Source organism: Pangasianodon hypophthalmus, chromosome 30, assembly GCF_027358585.1.
Source record: "Pangasianodon hypophthalmus isolate fPanHyp1 chromosome 30, fPanHyp1.pri, whole genome shotgun sequence".
Taxonomy (NCBI): Eukaryota; Metazoa; Chordata; class Actinopteri; order Siluriformes; family Pangasiidae; genus Pangasianodon; species Pangasianodon hypophthalmus.
The window spans coordinates 4505681-4521070 of NC_069739.1; the positions used below are offsets into that span (position 1 = coordinate 4505681).

A 15390-nucleotide genomic window follows, 5' to 3' on the forward strand; every position below is an offset into this window, starting at 1 on the left:
GGAGGTCAGACCGTCAGGTATTAGAGTGTCACGGTTGTCGTCTAGAGTGTCATGGCTGTCATAATGCTGTTTCTGGGGACATGGAGTCTTGTCACAAGAGATTAGGAATCATTCTGACAGGGAGCCCTGAGGGAGTTCGTTTGAGAGAGAGAGTGAGTGTGTGTGTGTGTGTGTTAGCTGTGTGTTAGCCCACCTTCAGCTTGCTCTCTTTCTCCTTTGTGACCTTGGTGAGCAGCTTGGCTTTCTGCCGTGTGAGCGCTTCAATCAGGGCATCACACTGGGCCACCAGACACGCTTCAAACTCCACGCCGTTCTCCTGTGAAACACACACACACACACACTGAAAATTATAGCTTACATGATAAAATAATGAATGTGACACAAGACAAATTGATACCAATATTATTACCAATATCAATATCAGCTCAAAGTCATTTTCATGTAGAGTTTTAATCCTTTACATCAGAAATATCATGTACATGTGCACATGCTGTTTACTGTGTGTTTCCCAAAAGCACTAATTTAAATCAATGTAAACACTGATTACATTTTCATGAATGTCTATTAACATCAGATTTTTGGATAACAAACAAAAACCCTCAATCATATAGTGTATATCTGTGTATATATGTATATACATAGATATTATTTTAACATTATTTGGAAAATGGACACTAGCTGTTTTAGATCAGTGTATTCGAGTTAGAATAAAGCTATCAAATGTTTTGTAATGAATAAATAAATGAATATAAATACATATTTTCCATTCTGATTGGTAAGACGTTGATTAATTTTCTATAACAGCATCTCTGACAGTGAGTGCACCTGCAAATCATGGATTTATAATAATGCGCTCGTTCTAATATGTTATCGTTTCTATAGTGGCAGCTTACACTGGGTGTATTTAGCTTTATTGGAAGGAGTCTCCAGTGTCAGCGCTTTGTAACTTTACATTTTCCGACATCTTTCGGACAGAGGAGTTTATCTATAACCGCTATAACGGAAGTCGTGACGCCCAGAACTTGTTTTATGGGAGTTCCACCACATTATATGCAACTATAAACAGTGTTAGCTAGCTAGTTAAGTATTTCTCAAGCCAGAACTGTGCAATTTATGCAAATGAGAGGTGAAATGATGTAACCAATGGGGTACCTGCACTCCGACTCCGTTTATTCCGTTTTGCAATAGCGAAAATTTTGCGTCTCCGGGAGCACTGTTTACGTTCGGCGAGACAGAAACATCTAACGTTTGTTTTTTTTCAGTCTTACAATAAAGTCACAGTGTTTGGTAATGTCAGCTTGGGTGCTCATTTCTATCAATAAGTATTTTCTTACCTTCATAGTAGTTTATATATGATGAAGCATACAGTCTGATGCCTTTCTATCTAGTTATCTAGCCTAATCTATACTGCACTAGCCTGGAACTGGAAACCGCAGAAAGTCCGCCTACTAGCCCACTAGCGAGTGAAAACATTCCCTATACTTCCAAATCCTATACTTCCAGAAAGAGCTCCATCTTCACTCTTCCTCCTTTGCGTGCTTAGTGTCTGGTTCTCTCGCATGCTACCACACTCATCTTCTCCCACGCTCACGACGGACAGGGAAAAAAAGCGTCATGTAGGAGGTTTGAAGCACAGCCGATCATTCATAAAGCCTGAATATAGAGCCTGGTTCGGGGATTGAAACTTCAGCCTACGACTCCGACACACACACACACACACACACACACACACACCTACGCACACATGCCCAGGTCTGACGCAGAGCAGTGAATGAGTCACTGGGTGAGTCGAAGAATGAGGGCTAGATTAGGTGGAGAGGAGGAGGAAGAGGTATTTACAGGATAAGACATTTAGTGAAGATATGTAGGGATTTCTGTGAGGGGGATGTTAATATGGCTGCGTATATGGGTGTGTGTGTGTGTGTGTGTGTGTGTGTGTGAGAGAGAGAGAGAGAGTGAGAGAGAGACAGGGAGAGAGGGAGGATTTTTTAAACTAACTGTGAGAAAGTCCCATGAGCCAATTACACTTATAAAACCATTTTTTGAACACTATATTCAGTTATTTTTATTTAATTTCATTTTTATAGGTGTGTTTTTTCCCCCCTGCCTAGCTGGCTAATGTTATGCTATCATGTTATGTCTTTAAAACCAGAAGCTAGGAAGCTATAGCGCTAGGTCAGTTAGTAAGCTAACTAACATTAGATTAGGAAGTTAGCTAACGTTGAGGTAAGCTAGCAAATATTAGGTGAACTTTTTATCTTAGCTTACCTCAAACTTAGCTAACCTACTACCTTAATGTTTGTTAGCTTACAAACTGACTTAGCGCCATAGCTTCCTAGCTTCTGGTTTTATTATTGTGTGACTGAAATAAGTAGCTGAGTTTGCTAACATAAGCTAACAACTATGTTGTGTAATTAGAAGTGTTTGCTAACTAGCGATATTCAAATTCAAATGCTTTATGACTACAGCAGCTGCATACACACTCATGTAGCTGTATACGTTGAGCTGGTACGACCAGACAGAAATAATCCAGTGTGTGTGTGTGTGTGTGTGTGTGTGTGAGAGAGAGAGAGAGACAGTGAGAGAGAGAGTCCCAGTAGACTGCAGTAAAAAGCTGATTACAGTGGCACTGTCAGAGAGCACGCTAACATGGATGTGCAGACCCTCACACACACACACACACACACACACTCTCTCTCTCTCTCTCTCTCGGACTAAAAATAAGCCAGACCATCTCAAATCCAGCCTGCTCCAGATACATCTAACGTGTATGTGTTAAATATTTATGTTCAGTGCTTTCATGTTAAAGAGTGTGAATCATCGCATGACTGATTCTGTTCATATGTGATTACTGAAATTTCAGACGCTTTCACTTGGAGGGACTTGTTCACAGAGGCTCATAACCGACGTCTGAACATCAGCCGGTGGCGTGGTTATGGCTGTGTATCTCTCTTTCTGTGATAATATAATGTGTATCTCAGTGCGGGATCAGTGATCCAGTGAATGCTAAATTACTGACTCAGCTACTACTTCAATATAATTTAGTTTAGAAATGTTTCTGGGCAATGCAGTCTTCTGTAATATGATTCTGCAGTTTAGCATCGGAAAATGATTTCATTTTAATTCTATTATATTATTTAGACTGTGCATGTTCTCCCCGTTCTTCAAAGGTTTCCTCTGGGTACTACGGTTTCCTCCCCAATCCAAAGTAGGTTGATATGCATTTCCAAATTGTCCATAGTGTGTGAGTGGGTGTGTGATTGTGCCCTGCAATGGGTTGGCACCCCGTCTAGGCTCCCCCCGCAACCCTGTGTAGGATAAGCAGTATGGAAAATGTATAGATGGAATGGATATTATTCAGACTTACCAACCCTGAGAAGCAAGACTATGAGATCCGGACGTGTAAAAACCTTTTCAATATAGTTCTTTCACAAATCATTTGTCTAAGTTAGAAACTGTAGTGCACATATATACAGGGTTTTCCAGTAACCACTTTACGTTTGGGGGTGGGTGGTGATCTGCTTTCCTGGTACTGTAAAACCCCATATAGACACACTGGGGAGACCCACAATGCTAAACACACTGACGAGCTCTGTCTCTTTTAATACCGTCTGCTGTCATCATGATTGTCGTCATTATCTGCATCTCAAATCCAAAAAAAAATGACCCCACATTCAAAAGTAATAATCTAGAAAATCCTGAAAACTGATATGCTCCAGAGACATTTGGTAGCTTTGAAAGCTACGAGACATTTTTTAATTTTCAAAGATAAACCATAATAAGAAAACATTCAGTTTTAGTACTCAATAACTGTGCGATTTGAGACACAATGCTAGTTCGTTTAGTCATTTGTGTACACAGTGTCACATGGGGCTGTACTGCCCTGTATTATTTATGTTGCTATTGCACCACGTGGACACATAGTCTTAATTTCTGAGGATGTGCACAGGCGCTCCAAACGACCACAGGATATGCGTGGCAGCCATCTTGTGTACATGAATGCATAGTGAAAAGCAAGTATAATTCAGGCTTTGCTTGTTAAAATGCATAGCCATCTCCAAATCTATTGGCACCCTTCACAAACTGAGCCAAAATGGATATGTGAAATAATAAGAAGTGGTGATTAATTCTTAAAAATTTAGAAAACCATATTTTACTAGACACAGAAGTAACAATGAAACAAACAATGAGGGGAAAATACTGCTCAGAAACTCACACTACACATGAGACTGCAATGAGACAAAAGAGTATACCGGTCTATGAAGACAAACTAAACTCAGAACAGGTGCACACATTAGGTAACAGACCAGTGACTGGACAGGAGTGGAGACAGGACCACAACACTAGCACATGGCATTGTGCTGAGGTGATGTCCTAGCAGTTACTTTTTGTGTGGTTTTTTTTTATCTGTTCTGGATAATTAATATGATTTTTCCAGATTTATCAAGATTTTTGTAGTGTGACGCCTATTCGGTTTTAATTCCTGATAACAATAATGTATAAAATCAAAACTGTACCTGGATCTGTTGGAGCAGGTTCTTCAGCTGCACCAGGAACTCCTTGGCATCCTTTGCTTTATCGGACACGCCATTCAACGCCTGAGACAACTGGCACTGCAGATAACACACACAAGCACAAAATTATTGTTTTGTTCACATTGTCTAAAACAAATTCAGCTATAATCAGTTCATTTATATGGAACCCATTTATACCGCTGTTGACAACGACTTGACAATGATTCCATTTGCAATCAAACTCGAGTGTGCCATGACTAAGAGACAGAATGAGGAAAAATAATGGCACCCATAATGAATGAGTGAATGCCAGCAGATCCAGAGAGTCCATCAGGGCACTGAGCTCCACTAGATAAAGCAATGAATTCCTAAAAATCCCCCATCTTCCCATTCCAGCCAACAGCATCAATCCCAAAACCCTGAGCTGCTGAGCTGCATCTGTCTGCTGGCACGTTCTTAGATCATCTTCTCTATTCAGACTCAGATGCCAAATCGATTAGACGCCAGCGCTGGAGCATCTCATTTTAAAAACGAGTCACGAAAGAGCAGGTACAGCAGGTGATTTCTGATGGACTAAACATAGAGGTCATAACGTGATGTAGTTTTTTTAAAAATACATTTTAAAAATTGGTCCATAATAGACTCGCTGGCACTATAATTCCAGATAATATGAACACACAATAAAACCTCTTGCCAAGTAAGCTTAAGTGTCCACTAATGGCTTTTCATCCACCTGCTTTTTTCTGAATTTTTAATTTGCTTGTAAATAAACTTGAATACAGACAGGAGAAATATAATATAAGTTATAAAGCATAATGGGTAGTTACTGTTACCTCTATGAAGTTGATTATTTTCCAATAACAGCACACTGCGAATTGATTTATTCCTCCTATACCACAGCAATTTGTCAATAATTAAAATTTTCTCATTTATTCAATTTGTAGTTACATTTAATGTTGTGTTACATCTGTGAAACAAATTAGTTCCTGTGATTACTTATGGGATAGGTGCTATAAACAGTTGTTCTTTCACCAGCCTTTCTTTTTTCTCACTCTTGAAGTTACAAAGTGCTGAAACTGGAGACTCCTTCACATGCTCCTCCCAAAAATCTTCTGACCAATCACAATTATGAATTCAACAGCGCTGTGCTAACATTTAAGTATAATTTTTTAAAATATTTTATCTGAGATGGAAAGACGCAATAAATGGAGACTTCTCCTTATTAGACATCTCAGAAACTTGCTTCAAATTAGTGAAACAGTTGGACAAAATACATCTTCCAATGCCAACCGTATAATAATCAATGAAGGAAACATGCTAGCAGACATTCATTAGAAAGTACAGTCCATTACTGTGTGTAGCAGTTGTGAGTGAATGTGTAATAATTTGACCCTTTTGGATATTTAGCGTTTTACCCAGCACTGCTCCAGGACTCGTGAACTCCTTACTGATAATAAATGATGATTGTTCACTCCTACCAGACCCTTGGACCCAATCCATACTCATACAAGCACACACACTTTTTTCCCACCTGCTCCTCTTCCTTTGGGCCACCCAGTGATCAGCAGGATCTTAAACCAGTCCACACACATTCAGACACACTCCTCCTCACTCCATTAACGTGCCATCTGCCTTGACAAGCTGTCCGGTCGGCTAACAGGACTGTGACAGATCGGATATGCCCGCTCATGTCTCGTTGCTGCCACAATGTGTGTGTGTGTGTGTGTGTGAGACACTAGGACGCTACCAGGGTTAGCGGTACAGCAGGGTGGTCACTCTGCCACCTGCAATCAAGCCCTGACTTCTCATTTGTCAAGATTAGACAAGAGCTGATAATAAATGAGAAGGAAGACTGAGCTGATATATTAAAAAAACTCCTTACAAATCTCAGGATTGGGCAAACAAACAAACAAACAAAAAATTAATAAATAAATATTTTTTCCACACTCACATTTCTCACATTTGAACTATATATTTCTCATATACAGCTGATAAAATAATCAATAAAATCCATTCCAAATTTGTATGGACATCTTTGCACAATTACTATTGGCCTCACCTGCTCTTCATATATATTAATTTTACTTCCTGCAATTGTAAAACAGCAAAGATACTGTGGACTGAACTGTGCACTGAACACAGAACAGGTGCGCACATTAGGTAACAGACCAATGACGGGATAGGAGCGGAGACAGGACCAAAATACTGGCACATGGCAATGTAAACAAAATGTGCATGAAGTCAACTCAAGATAAAACAAAAATGCAGAGAAAGGGAATTCACGACCACAGGAAAAGGTTAGATAGCCAGATTGGACATTAAAAGCTATTTTTGTACAAATTGATTCATTTTCCCTTCTGTTCATCATAAAATATATTAATGCTAGACAGAAAATCTCTGAAACTATAGTGGCAAAAACCTCAGCAAAATGAGGATAATTGATTGGGATATTCCAACCACATTAAAATATTTAAGATATTTTTCAAAATCTTTTACCCACTGAAAAAAAAGGCTTTCTGAACACAATAAAAATTGAATAAAAATGGTAGTTTGTTGGAATTTGCATGTTGCAAGCTTGAAAAAAAAGGGAAAAGGGCAGATATTGCAAAAGAATTAACAAATAATGTATTGAAAAGCCCTACTTTCAAGCATTTTTAAAGAAACCATTGTTTTAAGGTTCTGATTTATGCTTTCTGTTATCGGTAACTTGGCCCAGTGGTGAATAAGAGGCTTTAATGTTCTCCCAACTTCTAAATAATAAAAAAAAAGCCTTATACAGTACGTACACTGTCATATAACCATATGTGAGATGTCATTATTTTGTTATAATCTATGCATTTCTGTGTGTAAGGACAGCAGGGAAGGCAGTGTGACACCAGGGTCGCATATGGAAAACCGCCTGGCACATTTGGCACACCAGACTGGCACCGGATCAGATAATTCCCTCTGCGTTCGGAAATAATACCGGGAGAGGAATACTGTACTATAGAGGCAGAAAAAAATGACAAAAAAGGTTCTAATAATTAACATGAACATTTTTCCCAAGAGGAAGCAAGGTTGAATCTAGTCACTAGGGTTCGTATTCAGATTCCGAAAGTTACATTAATATTTACACAGGGAATGTTCTGTGTACTCAGAGTTAGGTTTCGCATGTGCTTAAGATCATTTCTGAACAATCTGTTCAGATTATTAAAATCAACACCCCATGTGCATAACTGCTAAATCCGTAGTTACGTCTAAGGTCCAACTCAGCTCTGAATACAGCCCTATGTCTTCAGATAAAATCGACTGTAGTTAGTGCATTTTGCATTTGCAGGGCAGAATAATGCAGAATATGAATAAAAATTGGTAATAAAGGCATTGGAAGAATTTGAGAATAGCTTAAACAATAATTTGAGAATAACATAAAAGTGAAAAACGGAATGCCCTGGGAATAATAACGGCTCTAATCCGGGTCAAATCTGGATAGCGTGTCGCAGTGTAATTGTAGATGAGTGTGTTTGTGTGTGTGTGAGTAACACAGAGTGCTCTCTAATGAAATGAGGTGCCCTTTTTTTATCCTGCTGAAAACGCTCAGCACTATTATCGTATTATGTACTTCAACAAAACAATGGCGTGATGAAGGAAACAGAGAGATGGAAAGAAAGAGAGATGAAGAAAGAGGACACGTCGGGGATATGCTTGACATTTAGAGCTGATATTTGGATGGGTTTAGCAGATGAGTGTGTGTGCTGATGAGAGGCTGAGAGACTCTGGGTGAGTATGCATACTGTGAATGTGTGTAATATAAAACAACACAAATATGTGCTGATGTGAGAGTGACCTTGATTAGGAGTCCTCAGGGAACATGCGCAGAGTGGCTCTGCTTAGTCACACACCCACACACAAACACACGGAGCGGGACTACCTCTACGCTTATTTAATGTTTACAGAGTTTACCCTGATTTGCAATGCACATAAGTATAAGACAAATCTGAAAAAAAAGATGTAGATACTGTAGAAAGCAAACAAAACTGGACCCAGAATTGAACCTTGAGGAGCGCCTTTAGTAATTAGCAAATAACCACATGGCCACTCCTTGCTGTCTCAGGGCCGCGGTTCTCAAAATGGAGTCTGGAGATCTCCAGGGGTCCATGACATATATATCCAAAGAATCCCTAATTGTATTGCCTTTTTTTTTAATCACATGATGATAGTGGAAATTGCTATCAGTGCTAGTATCATTTAGTTGTCATAGTAGTAAGGGGCTAATCTAACTTGGCCCGAATGCTTGAGTCTGCACTCAGGAATGATTCTGGTCTTGTATGGGGCATGGCTCATATTTGCAGGTTTGCTTCCACATAGAGGAATTCCCTCCAAACCAGGGATCAGAGGGACCATATGATCCAATCCAAATGTCACTTTTCTTGTTTTTATATTTTCCTGTCATACCAAAATGGCCAATAACAGCGCTTTGTGGATGCCTGGTATGTCATTGCATAGGAATACCTGCAAACGAGAAGATCATATTTTTCACCATGTAGGGTGTTTCGATGTTATCAGCACACCAGTAATCTGAAAGTCTGGTTTTAGATATCAAAAAGGTATTCCGTGTATGGATAGCATTCCGAGCACAGATAGCTTTCACACTTGATGCAGGCCGCACCACGGTTTGGCTGAAGCGAACTCCAGACTACCGTTTGTGAGAGGACCAGGGATCAGGGCTATGTAGCACTTGCAAACAGCTTTCACTCTTCACCAAATGTACCAACCTCTTGAGGCAAAAAAAAAAAAGGGTGAAAACACCATAAAATCAATAACTAAAAAACAAGTCTAAATAATGTTAAGCTTAATTGTGATTTTAATAAAAAATCAAGAAGCTCTGTTAATATAATACGCAACGTTTAAGATCTTCTGAATGAGGAGCAAGTTCAGGAATAAAGCCCTAATAGATCAAATAAAATGATTTTGCCTTTAATATTGTCCCGGCCAAAGATACAACATTCCTACCTTCTTGTTTCCTACTGGCTCACAAGACCATCAAAGTTCACCGAGATAAACACTAGCACCAAGCAAAGCAACTGCTACCACATCTTTCAAGCCCTGCGTTCTTTCCCCTTCTGCTTTTCTGCTGGATGATTTTATTCACTGCTTTCGCTGAGAAAGGAGAAAGGCGTAATTTTTGGGGTGTTACTCATATCGCTTTAGCAAGGGGTCATAAATTGTAAATACTACAGCTAAACCGATCCAAGATGTGGGCTTTTATATCCGCCCCCTACGCCTTGCCAGATTTCTCATTTCCTGTCTGCTCTACCCACTTCCCACCATCTCTCTTCCTCTCTCTTTCGTTCTTATTTGCAAATTAATCCCAGCACATTAATGCTCTATAACTCTGTGGACTAATTATGACACACACGGTCCATCATTTCTAAGCGCTTAAACGCCCGGCATCATCAAATATTCATGAGGTCCTTCCTTTCAGTAATGAATACAGTATGTGGGAGAAGGTAGAGAGCTCCACTGACTAATATTCCCCTCTGTTCCCTTCAGGGTAATAAAAAAAATCATTCTAATTCACTAGGCAGCTCTCGGCCGAGATGCGCCTGAAACACTGATGGCTTGATTTGGCAGAGTAAGAGCCGGAACTGACGGAAATGTCAGACCTATCCACAGACGCTGTGTGAAAGGACCCACGCTATCGTGCTGTAAAAATAGCTCATCCTCAGTCCTTCCAGCCTCCACTCTTGCATTGACTGCGTCAATTCCTTGTCAGGATTTTGCCCAGTGGCTCTCTGGACATCCTGGGATTTGAACCGAGAACCTTCTGGTATCTAAGGCTCATTTACTATATGCAGTGCCCAGCATGCAAGTCCCAATAAATTAGCTGTTACTATAGAAACAATAGTGTTTTAATATAAACCTTGCAGTCGGATTTACTCTCAGAGCTGCTGTTGAATTCATCAACACCTTCTGACCAATCACAACTGAGAATTCAACAGCTCTGTGTTATAATAAGATAATAAATCACTTGGCAGCCTGGCCCTGTGTGTTAGTTTCTTATGACAGAAAATGGGATAATGTTAAAATTCTGTTAGCATGTACATACCAAATAAGCATCTGTGAAAATCAAATGCATGACTGCCTCTTATAAATACAAGTATGTAAGAGCGCAAGTAATAAAGTAGGTGAACAAATGTTCTGAGGGATAATGATTCTGGCCCTGACCATTTGGCCATTCAGCCAAAAAAAAAAAAAAAAGAAAAGAAAAGAAAAAGACAACTGGCTGGGTTTTATGGCTGACTAGCTCTCGGCTGAACTATATTTACACTGACCCTCTCTGTCACTGCCTGATCAACAATGATCACCTCACCAGAGTAACACTTTACACCCTGACCTCTGATCCCAGACTTAACACTGCCACACTGACCCTGACTCTGACCCTGACTCTGACCCTGACCCGGACCCGAAACAGTGACCCGGGCATTGATGGCTGGGGCTTGCTGGATCAATGGAAAGAGAAAAGGCCATTTTTTTTATAAGGTGCCTCAAATTAAAAACTCAAATAACCACTCTTTACAACAGTGGTGAGCAGAAAAGCATCTCAGAACACACCATGAACCCCAGCATCTCAGAATTCACCAGCATGAATCCATGGACTCAACCTGTCTTGTGTCAACAGTTCAGGCTGGTGGTGGTAGTGGAATGGTGTGGGGAATGTTTTCTTGGCACACGTTGGGCGCCGTTTGAATGCCACAGTATTGTTGAGTACGTTGCTGACTACATGCTTCCGTTTATGGCCACGATTTGACCATCTTGTGTACTTCCTTCCAAAGCAGAGGTCGTCTTAAACTGGGTCAATGAACATGACAATGACTTCAGTGTACTTCAACGGCCTTCCCAGTCACCAGATCAGAACCTAATAGAGCATGTTTTTTTCAGGGTGAAAGAATGGAAGTGCCTTGATCTTGAGTATGAAGGAGCTAGAGTGTGTGTCCTCAGTGTGTAAAGAGGACACGGTACTCTTGCGTCAGTAATGACGCTTACTATAGTGTGAGGAGGCAGAATGTAGGTTAATGTAGCTGAAACCTCCTGCATGTTCACTCCATCTGAGTGCACTGAAGACATGCACACGTTCTCTTTGTTTCTTTCACCCACTCTTTCTGTCTCGCCTTCCAGCAATAAATCACCAAGGAAACAGAGCAGTTTCCTTAGAAGCGAATGCACAATGCTGTTAAACCAGAAGGAACATGGCTATTGTCAGAAATATAGAAGCAGCAGACATCCCAAATCAATGGCATTTCAGATAGCACATTTGATAACAGATATTATCGCAGATATCACAGAGCTGTTGAATTCTGGATTCGATTTCGTCAGAAGGTGTTGATTACTTTGCTATAACAGCAGCTCATTAGAACTTACACAAGGGCTTGTATGGCCACATAAACTGATTAACCGAAACTTGTGTAATTGTTGATATAGTGTAAAGAGATGTTTATTTAGCACTTACAGAAGGAGTCTCCAGTATCAGCACTTTGTAGCGGTAAGTTTTCCACCCTGGGAAAGTCTTCAGGACGGATGCGAATACTCTTTGTGGTTTCTTCGTAACGTGACAAGCTACGTTTTTGTCTTATTTACATCAAGAGATAAAAAAAAAGAGGCTGTTGAGGGAATGACTGTTTATAGCTGCTATAACATAAGTGATAACAGGAACTAACTTGCTCCATGGATGTTCCAAAATGAATAAAAAAATTCTTTAATTAATAAAAAAATGTAATTGCTGACAAATTCCTGTTGTATAAGACGAATAAACCATTTAGGAACGTGCTCTTATAAGCAAAATAATAATTTCTGTGTGCTAACAAAAACTTATAGTGTCAACTTATAGCTAGCTAACTATTTATGTTTTCTTACAACCTGATGCTAGCCAGCTAGCCGTATATGATACTTCATTTATTTCAGTAATATCAAAATCCTTAGCTTCTGTGCTAGCTATTTAGCTACTCCAATCCCACCACCATCTGTGTAGCTATATTTAATGCCTTATTTACAAAAATAGTTATAATAATGCTAGCTAGCCTTCTTAATATCACGCTAGCTAGGATTACTCAACCGTTAGCCATATTTAGTATTTAAAAATAATTTGAAACTTTATGAAGATTACTATGTGGCTGATTTTTTTTCGCTAGTTATTAAGCATTATGCTATCTTGTAATTCTTACACACTGTATATTCATGCACTGAACGTTATACGTGGTCTGTACTGGAATTTAAAACACACCCGGGGTTAAGGTCTATGGTTCTGGGCTAATAAGAACAAGATTTTAACAAGAACCCTTCGTTCATCAGCAGTTAGCCACATGCCGTGTGCTCTCGTCACGGCCGTCTGTCCTGCAGGGGAGAACTCTGATGGGTTTATGCAGTACACTCGAATCCACTAGCGTGTGAAGATCAGAAGCACAGCGGGAGAGCCGGATGTAGGCTGAATCACACACACACACACTCACTCACACACACACTAGCTCTCACTCCTCTTCCTCCACAAAACGGGTGACCTACTCCCACAGACACAATTACAGACGTGGAAATCTGCGTCAACTGAGTAAAGCACACACAGAAAACACTTGTGGGAGGTATTGCGTGTGTGTGTGTGTGTGTGTGTGTGTGTGTGTGTGTGTGTGCATTTTAGAGGCTATAAAGTGATAGAGAGAGGAGGACAGAAATAGCCTACAGGAAGAGAGTGTGAACCTGTGCATGTTTAATGCAATTCTAAACCAAAGCCACACACACACACCCACCCACCCACACACACACACACACACACACACACACCTATTTGACTCAATTTAGCTATCTTAATAAGGTCCATCTCCAGATTTTTCCACATTTACTTTAATTATTGCGACTGATCCTTTCGGCTAAAGCAGAACTTGATCATTGCAATCAATCTGACGTTGGTGTTTGGGATCGCAAATCGGAAAACTGGGAATTTCAGTAGACGGAAAACCCTCAGACCTAACCTAGAGGAGCCTGGACCAGCTGTAGGCCTGCTCTGCCCTCACAAATACTGCTCAGGTCCAGTTACACCATCAAGTCTCATGGTTAAAATGACCGCACTCCTGTTATAACCTACCCTCTGTGTCAGTGTGTGACAAGTCAGCTAGCGTCAGGTGTGCGTTTACTTTTTATTGAATCGCAGTCAAGATGCGCAATCAAGCTTGACTGACGGAGCGGAACTATTGATCTATTGTAACTATGTAGTTACTAATAAATTACATTATAACTCACTAAGAGGATTAGAGTGATTATGATTAGCCTGTGATACTCATAAGGATATAAAACTCCAGCAATGCTGCTGCACCTGATACACTCATAGCACAAAACACTCATTAATGTCACGACAGTGCTGAGAATAGTCCACTACCCAAACAATATCTGCTCCGTCGTGACTGGTTTCGGCGATTAGATTGTAGAGATGGACTACAGGAAGTAATTATAGACCTGTAAAGTGGCATTTAGTAGTTTTACCTGATAAAATGTCCTCATAAATGTGTAGCAACACACACACACACACACACACACACACATACACTTTGCTTGTGGGTTGGGATCAAGGGTACACAATGTGTACCTTTAGTATGGAAATGTCTTTAAAACAAAAAAAGATAATTCAAGGTACAGAGAGTAATTGGACCTTCGGGACAATCTTTAAAGCTAAGTAAAGGTACACCACGTGACCAAGAAAGATGCAGTTCAGTAGCTTTAGCTATGAGAGTGCGTAATAAACTGGAGTCTGTCTGGAGTGATATTAAAATAATCTGACCTTGTGCTGCTTCCACATGGCCGCTATGGGTTTCACGTCGTGTTTCCCGTGCTTGCTGTCCTCCATACACAGGTAACACACGGGGATCTTGCAGGTGACGCAGTAGGCGCTGTAGCTCTGCGCGTCGTGCTCGGCGCACACGGCGGCGGCGGCGGCGGAGGAGGATGACTGCGCTCCAGCCCCGGCGCCGGCAGAGCGCGCGGTGGCCCCGGTGGCGGGCGAGACGAGCCGGTGCTTGGCCAGGGGTCCGCGGGCGGGGTGGCACCGCTGCTGGCACGGCGCGCAGTACAGCACGTCGCACTGCTCGCACATGACCGTGGCGTCGGCCGGGTTGCGGTCGCACAGCTGGCACTTGGCGGGGGTCGCGCGGCACCGGGCCACCACGGACTCGAGCAGGCGGTTGCGCGGGAAGCCGCGGAGGCCCCGCTCGTCCAGCGAGGCGCTGCGGTGGCACAGCGGGCACGTCACGGAGCGGTGGCGGTGGGCCGGGGGCGCCAGGGCCGGCGGCGGGAACACGCGCACGCCGTTCGGCGACTTGGCGCACGGCGTGTACGAGCCGTAGCCGCTGTCCGTCTCGCTCATTTTGTCCGCGTCCGTGTAGTCGTAGTCCGAGCCGGCCGACGCGCGGCTCGGCGGAGGAGGAGGCTCACCCTCCGGGGTCTGCACGGTGATGTTCCGCGCGCACGCCAAGCACACGTTGTGCGAGCACGGCAAGATAATCGGCTCCTTGAAGAAGGACCCGCATACTGGACATTTCAACTCATCGTCCATGGCGTCCATAAAAACACCCTCACACACTCACACACGCATACACACACACATACTCACACACACACACTCAGAAAACACACACAGCACTCTGAGGAGGAAGAACACCGACAAGCAAACAGCACTACCAGACCCGGACAGCTCCCTGATCTCTCTCTCTCTCTCTCTCTCTCTCTCTCTCTGCGCATGCGCAACCCCCCCCTTTAGCGCACAGATCCCTGGGTGCTGGAGTGGACCAAAACGTGCTGGATGCCTTTCTCTTAAAAAAAACTACAAATCCCCATAATTAATCCCCATAATTAATTCACA

General features: G+C 41.8%; 1 protein-coding gene across 3 annotated transcripts in view; it reads right to left on the minus strand.

The window, feature by feature from the left end:
* Positions 1-15244, minus strand: part of LOC113529128 (E3 ubiquitin-protein ligase TRIM9) — a 28772-nt gene extending 13528 nt beyond the window's left edge. For 2 of the 3 annotated variants that reach the window (XM_026918103.3, XM_026918102.3), the window contains exons 1-3: positions 14314-15243; positions 4518-4613; positions 194-316 (exon numbers count right to left, since the gene is read on the minus strand). In XM_026918103.3, coding sequence (XP_026773904.2) covers positions 194-316; positions 4518-4613; positions 14314-15093 — 999 coding nt within the window. In that variant the 5' untranslated portion in view covers positions 15094-15243. Of the gene's footprint in view, positions 1-193; positions 317-4517; positions 4614-14313 lie in introns of all 3 variants that reach the window. The other variant, XM_026918100.3, reaches the window with a different exon arrangement.
* Positions 15245-15390: the final 146 nt, after the last annotated feature.